Here is a 16,802-nt window from a genome sequence, read left to right as displayed (position 1 = left end):
TCACTTTGAAAGAGACCTTAATCAGGCTCAGGATGTGGACCTAGAAAAGTAAGCTATTTATGTTCCATGCTTGCCTTACCTTTCATCTAAGTATAAAATACCTCTCGATCGGTGGATTGTCAGAGGCCTGCTATTCGGAGCAAGAGGCACCCTCCCTAGTCAGACATCAAACTTCCTACAAAACTTGGAAGTTCCATTCTGCAAGTTAGAAAAAATAGTAATACAGATACTGAGGGACTCTCTGAAAATCATTCATTTCCATCTGTACCTGAGAACGTGATTATATTCCTCCCCCACTAACCCTGGGCAAAAAAAAAAAGACAACAGCATCAACGATTAAATTTTCATTTCTTGATATTTTTAAACTTTATTGAAATTGAAACTGTATTCCAGATCCAAATGATCACCCTCACTGGAGGATGGATGATTTACTTCTTTAATAAATTTCTCTCTCTCTACGTGTTTGTAATAGAGAGAAAGAAAGTGTGGTAAGTAATAAACAGTGAAGCTTCAAGAAGTCGATTGTAATCCAAACATGAAGCATGTGGATTTAGTGCAGAAATTAAACATGCCTCAGTCGTCCTTAAATAAGATTGTTAGTAAATGTAAACTGATTGAAACTGCTTTTGAAGAAGGGAAAAGTGCCAAATGAAATCTTAATCACCACGGTCAGTTTCTAGAACTAACGATACTAGGATTCGAGCTCTTGCAACGGTAGTGGTGGCGGTGGTGGTGATGGCAGCGACAGCGCGACCTTCACACCTTTACCCAAGGTTTAATAAGATCTTTAATGAACTAGAGAGTCAGAAACTGATAAATATGAACCCTAAGATACCAACAGCCAAAGCTATGCCCTAAGTCCAAAAAGTTAACATACCCATACGACCTATAATCAACTGCATAAATAGCCTAACTTATAAGACTTCTAAATGTTAAATTTTTGAAAAAAAAACTTTATTCAGTCACAGCAAATTAAGTAGGTGTGAAATAGAAGAATTCATTAATGTATTGAGATTCTTTTTTTTAGTAATAATTATACCGGGCGAGTTGGCCGTGCGGTTAGAGGCGCGCGGCTGTGAACTTGCATCCAGGAGATAGTGGGTTCGAATCCCACTGCCGGCAGCCCTGAAGATGGTTTCCCGTGGTTTCCCATTTTCACACCAGGCAAATGCTGGGACTGTACCTTAATTAAGGTCACGGCCACTTCCTTCCAACTCCTAGGCCTTTCCTATCCCATGTCGCCATAAGACCTATCTGTGTCGCTACGACGTAAAGCCACTAGCAAAAAAAAGAGAAGAAAGTAATAATTACTTTACATTTAATCAAAATATATATCATCAAATGTGCTTAGGAATGGGCAACCCTGCATCAAGTATACTGGCTAACATTTATACGGATCATTTGGAACATGTTAAAATTTTGAATAACATTGTACTACGCCTTTTGCCGAGATACATGGATGACACGTTTGTCATAATAGACAGTAAACTAAATAATAGTGATAATATTTTAGATTTTTTAAATAACTTAGACAATAACATTTTTTTGAAATGCTATTTGTTCGGGGCATCAACCTACAAAGATCTTTTGCCCCTACTTGCACCACATGTGAGGAACATGCGTGTATTTTGTAAATGGCGGAAGCGTAAGGTGTTGAATGTGAGGAAAGGAACGTTAAGGATGACACAAACACCCAGTCCCCACGCCAGGGATATTAACCATTTACAATTAAAAACCCCTGACCCGGCCGGGAATCGAATCCGGCGCCACCGGGTTACAGGCAACAGGCAGTTTGCAACTTTTACATTTACTAACCCAGCCATATACCAAGTCACTACACCGCGGGGCTGGACTAGACGATAACATAAAATTCACTCAAGAGGAAGAAAGCAACAATTTGTTGAATTTTCTAGATATCAATATAAAGAGAGCAGAAAATAAATTTGACTTCCAAATTTATAGAAAACCTATGTTTGCTCCAGTAACGATCAAGAACGAGTCACTCCACCCCAATTCTCACAAACAAGCAGCATTTAAGTTTAGTTTACAGAGTCCTAAAAATTCCACTAGCAAACAAGAGTTTAAAGAAAGAACTTAATTTTATAAAGGACCTAGCACTCAATAAAGGTTATAAAATAGAGATGATTAACAAGATCATTAACAACATGAAAATAAAACTGGCCACAAATCTCATACCAGATAAAAATAAGAAATCCAAGTCTGCAACTTCTACACTTACTAACCCAGCCATAACAAAGTCACTAATATCATCAAAAAACGAGATGTTAACATCGCCTTCTAAACCCAAAAAAAGAACCGAAATATTTTTTCAATAACAATAAATAACAATAAATATCAAGGATCAGGAATTTATAGGCTTGCATGTGCAAAGTGCAATTATTCGTATGTTAGCCAAACTGACCGAAGCTTTCCGATAAGATATCTTGAACATGTAAATGCAGCAAAACACAAGAAACATTCTGCAATGAGCGCTCACATGCAAGAAACTGGACACTGTTTTACAACTACTGAAAGGGATTTAAGAATTTGAGCAAAAAAGGGAAAAGAAATGACGGAATTGGAAAATATATACATTCATTTAGACCAGCAATATAACAAGAATCAAAACCTAAATGACAAAACTGAAATAAAGAACCCCCTTTTAGTACAATTACTGAAATTAATACAAGTACTTAAATCTGATACACAGTAAATAAATTCTATAATCATTTTAATCCGACAAAAGTTAGTAGCTTATTAATGCAAATAAACTCAACTCCTCCTCTTACTACTCCTAGGCAGCCCCCTCCACCATCTACTGTAGCTATCAATTCACCGCCTACCTTCACTTCCCCTTCCCACTCCCCGCCAGAACACAAGCTCATTCACACTCACTCATATAATGCAAGGAGTGCAAACGGAACAACAAATAGTTGTCACAAGGTTGTGTGTAACACTAGACAATTATGCAGCAGAAGGAAGGGTAAGTGATAATTCTTTCAATAAGAAGTTTATACAAAATTATAGTCGAAGCCTTAAACATATTTTTTATTGTATTACAGATATATCAACAAGCTCAATTCAGATAATTACGGTGTTCATTAAAATTCTACTTCACATCAGAACGTTTTCATTTTACTAACAAGTTCATTCAAAACAAGATTGATGTATTTATGGATTTATGCCAATATATATTGTAGTAGTGTTGCTCTAGTAACATTGAGAATAAGACAATGGTATTTACAATGAAGGTTCAAGGACTATTACACAAGTCAAGAAATACTGAATCAATATAATCAGCCAGATCTCAAATGAGTTTCGCCCATAAGTTTAAAGGACAATGTTAATACTAAGATTTTAGACAAATGTGTTTTAACTTAAAGAGAGAACTTTTATTGTTACATGATCTGTAAAATTTGTCACTCATGCTTACAAAGCATATTTTGGCTCAATAGAATATGTTCACGATCTTATTAAACCTTGGGTAAATGTTAATTGGCTGATGATGCTCACAAAAAGGAGCAAATCATGAACCATGTGAACAATTTAATTTATTAATTAGTTTATTATGAATTGAATAGGTGGTATTTAATAAAATTATAATAATTTGTATGACATGTACATCTTTAAGACAGACAAAAAAATGAAATTTATAATCTGCAATCATTGTTCTTCTCTGACAAATTACATTGGGGGGTCTTTTATGCAAGATTTTTTTTTTTCATTTTCTTTGTTTCATAAAGCCACGGGGGCCTAATACACGAGTAAATATGGTCACTTCACTAATTTTGAAATTAAAAGCAATAACACAATCAACCAAAGATATTTATTTCAAACTAGTGTAAATATTTTTGTTCAATTGTGAGGCAAGTTGTATTATTAAATTAAAATTTCATATATTCCAAATTTTGTGTTTTTGTTAACATGTTTCCCTGCCTATGATGTTCAAATTCTTGGCTCCCTTCAAGAACATACTAATGAGATCCCACTGTACTTCATATGAATGATTATAATGAAATGTACACTTAATAATAAAATATGAATTGGAAAGCATAAGGTAGAGTATCTGGGTATACTTTAAAGGATGAGATATTAAAATACAGGAAACATTCATGAAGAAATGAATCCATGCCAAGAATAGAAGGCAGGAAAATGAAATGTCTGAGAGGAGAAAAAGATGATTACTTAATATGATAACCGCTTTAACAGAAAACAATCTCACCTAGTATCCTTGACAGCAAAGGCAGAGCAGAGCTCAATACCAGCACCAGAGCACAATTAGCAACAATATGTGTGAATGGAGTCTGCCCCACACGAGGACGTACACGAGACAGTACAGGAATCGTGTAGAGCCCAATGAATGAAGTAACTATGAGGTAGATAATTATTGCTATCTCCACAGCAGCTCCAATAGCACCCAACTTGGATAAAGAGCTGATGCCAAGTGTGAAATCCTGAACACAAAGAATTAATACAGAAATAAAAATATGTCTAATTACTTTAATTATAAGTAACAAATAGGTATGAGTTTAATCAAATCTAAAGTTTGCAATATTCAGTAATTTGCAAGAAAGCCATTGGCATTGTCACAACAGCAATCCTACAAACATTAAATAAATGTAGAATATGTCACTGAAAGAGAATAAAGAGGTATAAATACACATCAAGTAGAACATCTACTTACCAACTTTTCAAATTAAAAAAACCACTACTACAACAAAATCACAAAACTATAATTGCTGACATAATTTTCAATCATAATTAATTCTACAAAATGTGAAGCTAAACATTAGTATTACTAGACTTCTCTAAACGTTAACAACCGGCACCTCTTTCTGCAGGGTAGCATTAATTTGTTTCAAGTTTGCTGCTTAGCTAAGTATGAAAAAAGGCAACAAGATATTATAACACCACGCGTCACTCCATACGGACTTGAAAAGAAACCATCATCCAGCATTCTCAGGTTTTCATTGGATACCACATGGCTCACTGGTGCAGCTTGAGTCAAAGAATATCTCTCCCTAGTCTACTGAAGTTGTCATTGGGCAGCACAAGGCAAGGAACATCAAAGCCTCAACACACATTAATGTTTAGAGAAGCCCAGAAATACAGGAGCCATATGCTCCTTTTGCTCCCTCCATAATATTATCCACCACCACCACCACCACCACCACCTCATGCTGTGTCGCCTTCTGAAGGTAGATGATCATCATAGCTATTGCAATCTTTGAGTCTGCACCATGAAAAATAGACATTGTGCTCATCATGAACCAGTCTCTCAGTTTCTTCAGCAAGCAGATTCTTCTTCGGCCAGGTTACTGTTGTCCTGAGACATTTCTATTCATCACCACCTGTAGGATCCTGTAATTTTCATTCCCCATCACTTGCTCTTTATAATTTGACTTTCCACTTCTTGTTTAGTCTTTATATCACCTCAGTAATCCTAACTCAGTCTACAAGATACATAACATCTGCAAATAGACCCATATTTCCAAGGCTACCTCTTCCTGCACACGACCTGGCTTAGGATCCACCCTTCCATTCTGTACAACAGTGTGGGAAATACATAGCCCCTGACCACTCACAGCCTCAGTTCTACAACGAGATTGCAGTTGCTGAGGAGCTTCTTAATTTTAATGAAGGTGTCTTCATGCAAATCACTGGGCGAGTTAGCCATGCGGTTAGGGGCGCGCAGCTGTTTACTTATATCTGTCGGCAGCCCTGAATATGGTTTTCCATGGTTTCCCATTTTCAGAGAAGGTAAATCCTGGGGCTGTACCTTAATTAAGGCCATGGCTGCTTCCTTACCATTCCTAGGCCTTTTCTATTCCACTGTCACCATAAGGCCTATTAAAAAATAAGTAATAATCATGCAAATCTCTTGTCACTTGGCTGGCTCCTACTGTTCATTCAGATTAGTACCCATCAAAGGGTAGGGAACGATCCACCTATTCAATACCATTAGCTTAATATAGTGTCCTATATAATTGGTACTAGTTTTGACCCTACATACACTGGGTCAACTTCAGCCATGATCTAACTGGAAAATGTATGTTTACATACAACCAAAAATAAAGAAAATAATTTGGTATGTCTTAATTTTAAGTCTAAAACATTGATGAAGTCTGACTACACATTTAAAATTGAAATCAAATGACACATCAAAACTGCTGCGGTTGGTGTTGAACCATGTCGTCATTCTTAGCGTAACCAAATGTTCTTGAGTCGATCTGACAGTTGGTATTCCTTATCTGTATAGTTGAGCCATTTGATTTATAAATTACGCCTTTTTGAATAGTAACATGAACAATGATTTATACGTAGCTTGGAGGGGAACATTCATAACTTGAATAAGTATTCGTTTTCATCAGATGTAGTGATCTATTGTTTAATTTGGTTTGAAGTGAATATCTGAAAAGAAAATATTTGAAATAAATTATTGAGAAAAGAAAGGAAGCCAGTACCATTAATTCAGTTTTCAAGCTTAAAAATAAAATTAAAGAAAACTATGTTAGTGATCAATTGTCAATACGGACTATAATGAAATTCATAACTTATGATTTGAAAGCCAGCCAGGCAAGGAAAAAGGCTTATTTATACTTAGGCCTAAAATCTAAGATCACCAAAATTGGAAAAGATATTAACTTTCTCAAACACTGCATAATCAATAATATAACACTCAATTTTCTGAAATTTTCTCTAAGAAACACAAATCTACGAACCAGATAAATAAAATTCAACTTAAAACCAATAAAATATGGATCAATAATGAAATAAAATTTTTGTACAGAAAGAAAACACACCTTAACGAAAAGCTGTATCAGACTGACTTAGAAGTAGCCAAAAACCTTTCCTAACCCCAATGGGATTTCTTTCAAACAACGGTCAACCAAAAACTAGAAATTATTCTGAAACATAAGCAACAAGTTTTAGACAATAAATTGCATAGACTGAAAAATACAGCCCACAATCGAAGATGTAGTGTCAAAGTGCAACATTCGAACACCGACACCATACATAATTTCCACCCACCTATCATTAACTTAACAGAACACTGAATGAAGAAGAATCCAAAATATTGAGCAGGAACCCAAAACACAACTGGCCAAATACATCTCATCTTAACGACATCATTACAACAATAACAAAATCAGAATTTGCAATTACCAAACTTCCTAGCGATCAAGAAGATGAGTTTAGGTTCAAAGTTAGGAAGAAATTAATTAATATTATTAAACTACATAATAGCAACTCTCAAACAAATCAGGCCAGTACCATTAATTCAGTTTCAAATCTTAAAAAGAAAATTAAAGAAAACTTAATTGTAACGAAAATCGACAAACCTAACGCGACTGTCGTCATGAGTAAAGAGGAATACATTAATAATACAAACAACTTTTTTCCAACAAAACTTTTACCATTATCAAAAAAGGTCCTACAACTAAAATTCAAAAGACTTAAAACAATTGCTTAAAGGTCTAACTTTACTTGTAAATGACAAAGAAACCCACTGAACTAATCAATATGAACCCAGAACTCTCCAAAGCTAGAGCATAACCCAAGATCCACAAAGTTGACTATAGACTAAGCCCTTTATATAAAACCTCACAGTACATACAACAGTTTCTAAAAAAAAATTACAGGTTTCTAGCCAACAAGTCCATTAAAAACACATTAGAATTAGTTGACAATCTTAAAAATGTTGAAGTTCAACCTAACCATACAATCCACTCTTTTGATACTAAAAACTGTATCCAAGTATCCCTATAAAAGAAACCATAGATATAATATACAACAACTTCAGAAAGTATAGTAAATTATCCCTACAAGAAATTCAGGAATTTGAGCCCATTCTGAAATTTGTTCTAAATAACAACTACTTCAGTTTTAATAATGTTACTTACCAACACAATGGTTTGGCCATGGGATCGCCAGCCTCAGGGATATTGGCAAAAATGTATTTAGATAATTTAGAATACACAAAGATCTTAAACAAACCCATATTCAACATTATCTGCTACTGGGCTCGCTATGCGGATGATGTTCTGGCTATATTAAATCAAGACCTTGAAAATGCAGTCTATACCCTATCCAGTTTAAACGCCCTAGACCCGCATATCAATTTCACACTGGAATCTGAATCTCAACAGAATCTAAATTATTTAGATTTAAGTATTCGTAGACATCCCAACCAGCTATCATACTGTATCTTTAGAAAACCAACTCAAACGGTTAGTACAATCCAAATTGATTCTCTCGATCCCCAATCACATAAAAAAGCAGCATACTATAGTAAGTTAAATAGAGCATTCACCATACCCTTATCCAAAAGAGACCCTCAAAATGAACTAAATGGTATACGATCAATAGCTAAGTCAAACGGGTATAATGCGCAATTTATCAATAAAATCATTAACACAACTGAAAGACATCAAATTTCTACTTTTACCACAGAATCGGCAGACAAAAAAACATATTCCTCCTTCACATTGAATAGTATAAACATATACCAAATTACTAATATTTTCAAGAAATATAACCAACAAATAGCTTTTAAAACTAATAATAACAATTTCTCCAATTTCTTGAATACACGTACTATCAATCAAACTAATACATTTTCTCAATCAGGTGTCTACAAACTAAAATGCAATAACTGTGAAAATACATATATGGGCCAAATAGGACATAATTTTTCAATACATGGAACATGTCAATGCTTCAAGAAATAATCATTTCTCTGCCATGGCACAACATATGACAAACTTAAAACATAATTTTACATCAATTGATCAAGATTTAAGCATACTGAAAGTGGATAAGATGGGTACAATGCTCAACATATTGGAGAACTGTTAAATTCATATGCCGGAGTGCAAGGTTGCACACTGGAGACATTTGCAACATCTGTTGGCTTTTTCTGGAAACATTTCTACTTAAAATCTGTTCTTGGTGTCTCAAAGTGTCACCAGAGTGCTCTGGTATGCTGCTTCAGCAAAGAGAATTGATTGAAATATTGATCGAGAAATTGGTATTCTGTTGTTGACAAGAAGGCTGAGAAGGAAGTTGCTTGCTTGGCCGTTATGCTCAGTAATAGCGAAATTCAAAACTTACTTGATGTTTTAGGCTCTGATTTCAGCAGTGATAGTGAGGAAGAAGTTATTAGTGATCCTGTGCATGAATGAACACGATATTTATCACCAGAGATCTTTCGCGTAGTAATATCGACGACATGGAATGCCGAATGGACTTTCTCCCGCTCCTCAAGATCCGATTACAACTGCTGGATAGGAACTTATGATCTTGGTACCTGGATGCAAACACATTACCACTGATTCTCAGACTGGATCTTAATAATAATAATAATAATAATAATAATAATAATAATAATAATAATAATAATAATAATAATGAGTGAGACACATGGCTGTAAATTCGTATTTGGGAGATAGTAGGTTTGAATCTCATCATTCGCTGCCTCGTGAATGGTTTCCCATTAATTCCTTATTTCCAAATCAGGCAAATGTTAAGCTCGTGTCATATAATTAAGGCTATATCACACACTAAAGTTCTGAGGTAAGATAAGTTAATAAGAAATTTTTCACAGGGATTTTTTTGTGTTACATTTCTGTATTGTTCTGTTTCTTGTGTCATGAGCAATAGCGTGGAATTTCTCAATAATATAAAACAGGTCTCGTGATAATACGTGCAGGCGATCACCCATTATACTGTTTTAACCGAAAGCTTGCAACACCAAGGTTGCCTACTAAAAAGTTGGCAGACTCCTAGCAATGTTAGTGCACAGGGCGAGTGGGTGCATATGGGTTAATATCCATGTAAACCCAGACTTTTTAGAATTAATAAGCCAACATGACAAAACTTTCAACCTATCCGCAGCATGGTTACTTACTCTTTTGTAATTTTCGTACTGTGCCGTATCCGATCATGCAGTGGATCGTGGCCTGTTCGCCAATCACTTGTTACAATTATATCTAGTACAGGAAATTTATTAATATGGATTCTCTGATGAAGAAATCTTCAAACAATATGAAGAAATTATATTAAGAAGAATTTTTCATGATAGGCATGAACAGTTTTTCATGTGTAATGAAAGCGAGTTTGTCAATTATTGAGGAAAGGATTTGTAGACTAACAAATAGGAACCACCCTCTCTCTCTCTCTCTCTCCTATGAACCAGCTTCTAATAACACTTCGGCCCTCTCACTTTCTTAGTGCGGATTGGGGATATCACTCATATTGTCGAAAATGAATGAATTCAAACAAAAGCCTCAAAATCTGCTCTTTTCTCACCTTTCTCAAACACGATCAGGATCAGCTGTTCCCTGATTCACTGTCAATTTGATAACACATTGTTGAATGATGGAAAATCCCTCAAACTCCATTATATTAGTTATACGTCAACACGGAAATGAAAATCATAACCTACGATGCCACTTTGATGTCTCTGCTAGACGCCAAAGAGGACTGAATAGACACCATCCTTAACAAATCAACACGGCAGTGGTCACTAGTTGCGCTGTTGCCAGATGTATTTCCTTCTCTGACCTTCAATCAGTAAATTGGACAAAGTTGATCGGGGTTCAGGTTTTCTGCAACGCACTCTGGAATTGAAATTGATTGGCAATCAGCTGATCTGCCAATTAAGGACTGATTTGATGGACCTTTCTGCAACCGGGCATTAGATTCATATTTTCTTTGAACTGCCATAATGCTTTCCCTTTATCTCAGAGTAGAACTGAACACTAACAATAATGTAACTTACAGGCTGACTGATAGGGAGTGCCTTTATGCCAACCAGCAGGCCCAAGGTGTTCTGTACAACAATGATCACAGTGACAGCTGTGAAGGCCAGAAGCAGCAACATAGCCAATGGGTACACCAGGTTTCTCTGAAGAAATGAGGTATGCCTCTGCTTGTCTGAAAGTTTAAAAAGAATTTCTAAGACAATATATTCCCAAAAAAAATCATTTTCAACATAGTTTAAAATTGTGATAACTAATATGTTGACAATCAAAGAACATGAACAATAATTCAGAGTTTAAAATATGAAACACTTTTTTCCTTTGAAAGTATCATGAAAAAGTATACCAAAAATATCAAAACCTAGCCAGATAAATACAGGTGATGGCTTATAGCCAATTCTATTCAACAGTATCCTAGAGAAAAGTGTAAGAATTTGGAATCATAAATTAAAAGAGGTACCATTTCTTTGCAAGGTACCATTCCAGACTTTCCTTCAACTTCTAAGAAGGAGTTCTGAATATGTCTATTTATGTGAACATTAATCTGCTGCACTTTTCAGAATGCAAACTACCACTACTACTGGTGCCCTTTCCTAACAGAAGGTTGGCAATGATCATGAAGTAATTATTTCCATTTGTTGCTTCCAGTATCAGAGCAGTTGTGTCCTGGATGTTTTTCCAATAACTTTGGGGAGGAGAAACAATGGTGTTGAAATTAACTGGCTGACATTTTTGACAATTTTGCTATACTTTCAGAGAGCCTGACAGGTGCAACAGCATAAATCAATCTCTTTAAAGAAATAGCCAGCAAAATAGGTTTGAGAATCTCTGTAGTAAAAGACATGCTCCAAACCTTTCGACGACAGATATCGGTTGAATAGTAAAAAAAAGTACCAGCAAGATATAATTCCAGAAAATGATTTAGAAAAATCTGCTGATGAAGAAAGGTTACATAAGATGGAAATTCACTAAGAATTTTTAGAACAAGAGATGCTTATCTATAAACCTTAAAATAAGGCACTGCAATACAGCTCAAACTACAATATATTTACGGAAGTAAATTTCTAGTTCCGAACTATAGTTGATATAAAATGCAAGAACTAGAAAGAAGAATCATGAGAAAGATCTTAGGTCCAATAAAAACAGGACAATGGAAATTAAAAAGTAATACAGAAATACGCTGACTGAACAAATGTCATGGGATAGAGGAGCACTGATGCGCAGTTGTGTTGTCTGCGCACCACACGCCCCCTGTGCCAGCGGCAGTTGTATAGGAGACCTTGTGAGCAGTGGCTGTGCATGTGACAGGTGTAATATTGAACGTCGTCGTGAGCTGACACTGTTCGAACGGGGTATGGTGGTCGGTGCCCGACGGATGGGAAGTGCGATTTCGGAAGTGGTGTGGGAATTCGGCTTTACACGATCAATCGTGTCCACGGTGTATCATGAATGGTTGAATGCGGGTGTTACCGTCCACAACAGACGAACGACCGGCCGTCCAGCCACCCTCGATGACCATGACCGGCGACATCTGAGACGGATTGTCAATAGTGACCAACAGGCAACCGCGCAACAAATCACCACAGGCCGTGCTAGACACGACTCCCAGTGGACAATCCGTAGGAACATGGGTTCAATGGGGTATGGAAGCCAGCGCCGCACACGGGTGCCACTGTTAACCCAACGTCATCGGGCACAACAACGCACATTTGTCACCAGTCACCAGGAATGGACACTGGAACAATGGCGCAATGTGATATGGTCGGATGAATCACGATTTCAACTGCACCATGCCGATGGAAGGCAGGGCACTGGTGTGTCTGTTATGGTCTGGGATGCATTTTCCTGGTACGGAATGGGCCACCTAGTTGTTCTGGAAGAGACTTTGAATGGTATGCGGTATGTTGAGCTGCTCGGAGACCATCTCCACCCATTTTTGGCCTTCCAGCGCCTATACGGTTCTGTGGTGTTTCAAGATGATAACGCGCCGCCACATGACTCCCACGTCGTCCGGATATGGTTCTAGGAACATGCAGCAGAGGTCCAACGACTGCCATGGCCACCCAGGAGCCCTGATATGGACCCTATCGAGCATATCTGGGATGTCCTGGAATGCAGGCTCCGTGCCATGGATCCTGCACCCACAAACAGATCAGCATTGGTGGCCACTCTGCTAACGATTTGGTGTCAGCTGCATCCAGAGGACTACGAGGGACTTGTCGACTCACTTCCACGGCATCTCACTGCAGTTCGCAGGGCCAGATGAGGCCCCACACGCTATTAGGTGACTATCCCATGATATTTGCTAAGTCAGTGTATACAAGAACATAGAAATTACAACAGAATAAAAATAAGAGAAGGGGAAACTATGGAAAGAGATTTTTAAAAAGGAAGTTTTAAGAATAGAGGGATTTTAAGGAAGAATGAAAAGGAAACCTGGTGCAAAGTGGTCTGAGGACAGAAGAATAAAGCATAGTGCAATGATGATGGAATACTGGAAAGAATATAAGAGGAAACAACATGGAGGGACGAATTGAAATTGACATGTGGTCCCTAGCAGCCCTCATTATAAAGAAGAAGAAGACCTAAATGAACCATTGTCATGTATTACAATTAAAGATTCTTTAAAGTGAGGTAGTATATATTCAGTAAAATGTAATATCAAAGTAACCTTTGTTTTAGTCTAAAATTTAAAAAAAAATTCTTTTCAAGGTACCATTCCAGACTTCAACTTCTAAGAAGGAGCTCTGAATATGTCTATTTGTATGAACACTAGCTGATGTACCCGTGCTTCGCTACGGGATTCTCAGAAAGACTGACTTGGTGGTTTTCCTAACTGAATTCAACATAGGTCATTAATAAACGTCAGTAGGAATGTAGCGATTGAAAGCAATGTTATCATATAAAATACTCGATCAAATGAAAAACCGCACACTTTCTCATTTTCAACGAACAGTACTACGGTGCCGATCTAAGAGTCCAAAGTTCCAGAGCTGGAATAACCAGGTCGCAGACTGCCGTGAACACTCCTCTGTCATTATTCCGTTAAATATGCACACTACTCATTCCAATCAGTGCCTCAGAGTAGGGATTGAATAGCTCGAATACTATGATGAACCAGTGTGTTACGTACCAGATATATCAGAAAATGTATGAACCAGAGGAATGGCATGCTAAAGAAGAAAGTTATCTTACTCCCCAGCTACTTCCCGTCAATATACAGGCAGGCTGTTACAGTCGGTACGACCAGGCGTGTTGCCCAAGTGGTTAGGGGCGCACAGCTGTGGGCTTGCATCCGGGAGATAGTGGATTTGAACCCCACTGCTGGCAACCCTGAAGATGGTATTCCGTGGTTTGCCATTTTCACACCAGTCACACCAGGCTGTACCTTAAAGCCAAGGCCGCTTCCTTCACACCATTTCCTATCCCATCGTCGCCATAAGACCTACCTGTGTCGGTGCGACGTCAAGCAAATTAAAAAAACCTCGGTACGCTGCAGCAATCCTATCTATCGGGGATGAGAGGAAAAAGAAGACAAAAAGCACATCACAACAAACAATGGTCAATGTAATGTTATTGCTGATAAAGTTTATGAGCTTTCTATATTGCAGGCCTTCACATTAGTTTTCTTTCGACTCAGTGATATTAGGGTGTCCTACATAATTATTTATATCGTAGACTGTAGTTCCTTATTCTCAGACTTTACATACCGATTTTCACTAAATTCTGTTTACCCATTTTCTCGTGACTCGGCGCTGATATGGACTTAGTAACAAAAATCCAAATTCATGAATATCTCTGATTATATGCGGTACGGTAACAATGTATAAGACATAAGTGATCGGAAATTTAATAACTTCTTACATAACTACAACTAACTTACGACATAACTAAAGTTATGTTAGTTAAGTAGTATTTATCGATACGACCACTAACAACATAAATAACTTATTTGAGAATTACATTTCAGGCCTTCCCCTACACTACCATTTCACTCAACGTGAATAAAATAATTTGTAGTGGTTCATCACCCGACATTACATACCGATTTTCATTAAAAATCTCTTCAGCCATTTTCTATTGACAGACAGACAGACAGACAGACAGACAGACAGACAGACAGACATTACGGAAAAGTAAAAAATGCATTTCCTTGTTACTGTGGACATGACAGATACAGAAATATCATTCATTTCAAATTCTGAGCAATCACAGGCAAAACACTTATTTTATATATAGATTACATTTCAGGCCTTCCCCTAAACTACCATTTCACTCAGTGCGAATAACATTATTGATAGCCTAGATTATAGCGACCTATTCCCCGACTTTGCATACCAATTTTCGTGAAGATACGACCACTAATAAAATAAATATATGACAATTAAATTTTAGGCCTTCCCCTAAACTACCATTTTTCTCAGCGTGATTAAAATAATTTATAGCCTAGATTGTAGCGGTTCATCACCCGACTTTACATTCCGATTTTCATTAAATTCTCTTCAGCCGTTTTCTCGTGATGCGTGTACAGACAGACAGACAGACAGACAGACAGACAGACAGACAGACAGACAGACAGACAGACAGACAGACAGACAGACAGACAGACAGACAGACAGACAGACAGACACAGACAGATAGACAGACAGACAGACAGACATTACGGAAAAGTAAAAAATGCATTTTCTTGTTACTGTGGACATGAGCGATACAGAAATACCATTCTTTTCAAATTCTGAGCAATGTACAGACAAAACTCTTATTTTATATATATAGATTAATCTGCTGCACTTTTCAGAATGCAAACTATCACTACTACTGGTGCCCTTTCCTAACAGAAGGTTGGCAACGGTCATAAGTAATTATTTCTATTTGTTGCTTCCAGTATCAGAGTAGTTGTGTCCTGGATGTTGAACCAATCTTAGAGGTTCAGCATCCAGGGTAACTTCCTTCCCCCATGATGACTCTTGGCTAAGAAATTCTCAATTCAAACACCCCCCCACCTTAGGAACATTAAGACCTACAAGTTGGAGTGGGAGTTTGTGTGCTCATTGATCCAGGGGCTATAGGGGCTATGTCAGCTCAGGGTTGCACACACTGGACTGGCCTGAGTAGAGCCTGACTAACATGGTGTGTCTCAAGTTGCCTGAGAGGCCTCTATACTCCATTTCCTTCACTTCCAATTCCATATTTCCTATTCTAACCATCCTAATTTAATTCTCTTACTGTCTACCCAATCTCTACCCCCTCTCTCACGTATGTATGTTTGCGTGTCTGTGTGCGTTTTCTTGTTTCATCCTTCTCCAATCATAAGCTTTGAGTATTGGTGAGGTAATGTATTTTATGTATGGAAAGGTGGATCCATGAACAAAAATTATTTAGGAATTAAAAACCAAGAACTTGTAAGTCAATACAGAACCGACATAAAGTTTATTATTTGCAAAAATTGTCGAGTAGTCGCTATCAACCCACCTTCAGGCATTAGGTGCTCTCTGTGGTATTTATTCTTACCTCAGCACGCAGGGCTCTGCCAAAACTTGACTACTTTCCTAGCTACTACTTGTGGGACCGAAAATAAAGGCCAGTCCCTTTTCTCTTCTATAGGATGACACCCTTCAAACAGCATCTTTGCGTGGTAAAAAATGTAAAAGGTCTGGTGCGATCAACCAATCTAATAAAATCATCAACCAGCTACATCAGTTCATGGTGTCTTTCAGGATGACAAGAGTAAGGTACTCTACCAGAGTCCTTTCATCAAGTGATGCAGTGGTAAGTATAGTTGATGGTGAAGTGCTAAAATGATGGATCTGTATTCATTAAGACAACAATGGCTGTATCAGTGTTTCTGATGTCCGCCTCTGTAGCGTAACGGTTAGTGTTATTAGCTGCCGTCCTCGGAGGCCCGGGTTCGATTCCCGGTACTGCCACAAATTTAAGAATGGCAGAAGGGCTGGTATGTGGTTGGAATGGTACATGCAGCTCACCTCCAATGGGGGTGTGCCTGAAAAGAGCTGCACCACCTGAGTTTACTTTAGTGTT

General features: G+C 37.4%; 1 protein-coding gene across 3 annotated transcripts in view; it reads right to left on the bottom strand.

Annotated features, from left to right (window-relative positions):
* The window catches only part of lili (LMBR1-like protein), a 303,462-nt gene that overhangs the window by 76,370 nt on the left and 210,290 nt on the right, over positions 1 to 16,802 (bottom strand). For all 3 annotated transcript variants that reach the window (XR_010858636.2, XM_067137919.2, XM_067137920.2), the window contains exons 8-9: positions 10,784 to 10,938; positions 4,223 to 4,454 (exon numbers count right to left, since the gene is read on the bottom strand). Coding sequence is in view for 2 of the 3 variants with exons in the window: in XM_067137919.2 (XP_066994020.1) it covers positions 4,223 to 4,454; positions 10,784 to 10,938 (387 nt within the window). In the remaining variant the exon portion in view is untranslated. The remainder of the gene's footprint in view (positions 1 to 4,222; positions 4,455 to 10,783; positions 10,939 to 16,802) is intronic.

The sequence above is a fragment of the Anabrus simplex genome, chromosome 1 (assembly GCF_040414725.1).
Source record: "Anabrus simplex isolate iqAnaSimp1 chromosome 1, ASM4041472v1, whole genome shotgun sequence".
Taxonomy (NCBI): Eukaryota; Metazoa; Arthropoda; class Insecta; order Orthoptera; family Tettigoniidae; genus Anabrus; species Anabrus simplex.
The sequence above is the reverse complement of the archived record's forward strand: the minus strand, read 5'-3'. Positions and strand labels throughout refer to the sequence as shown.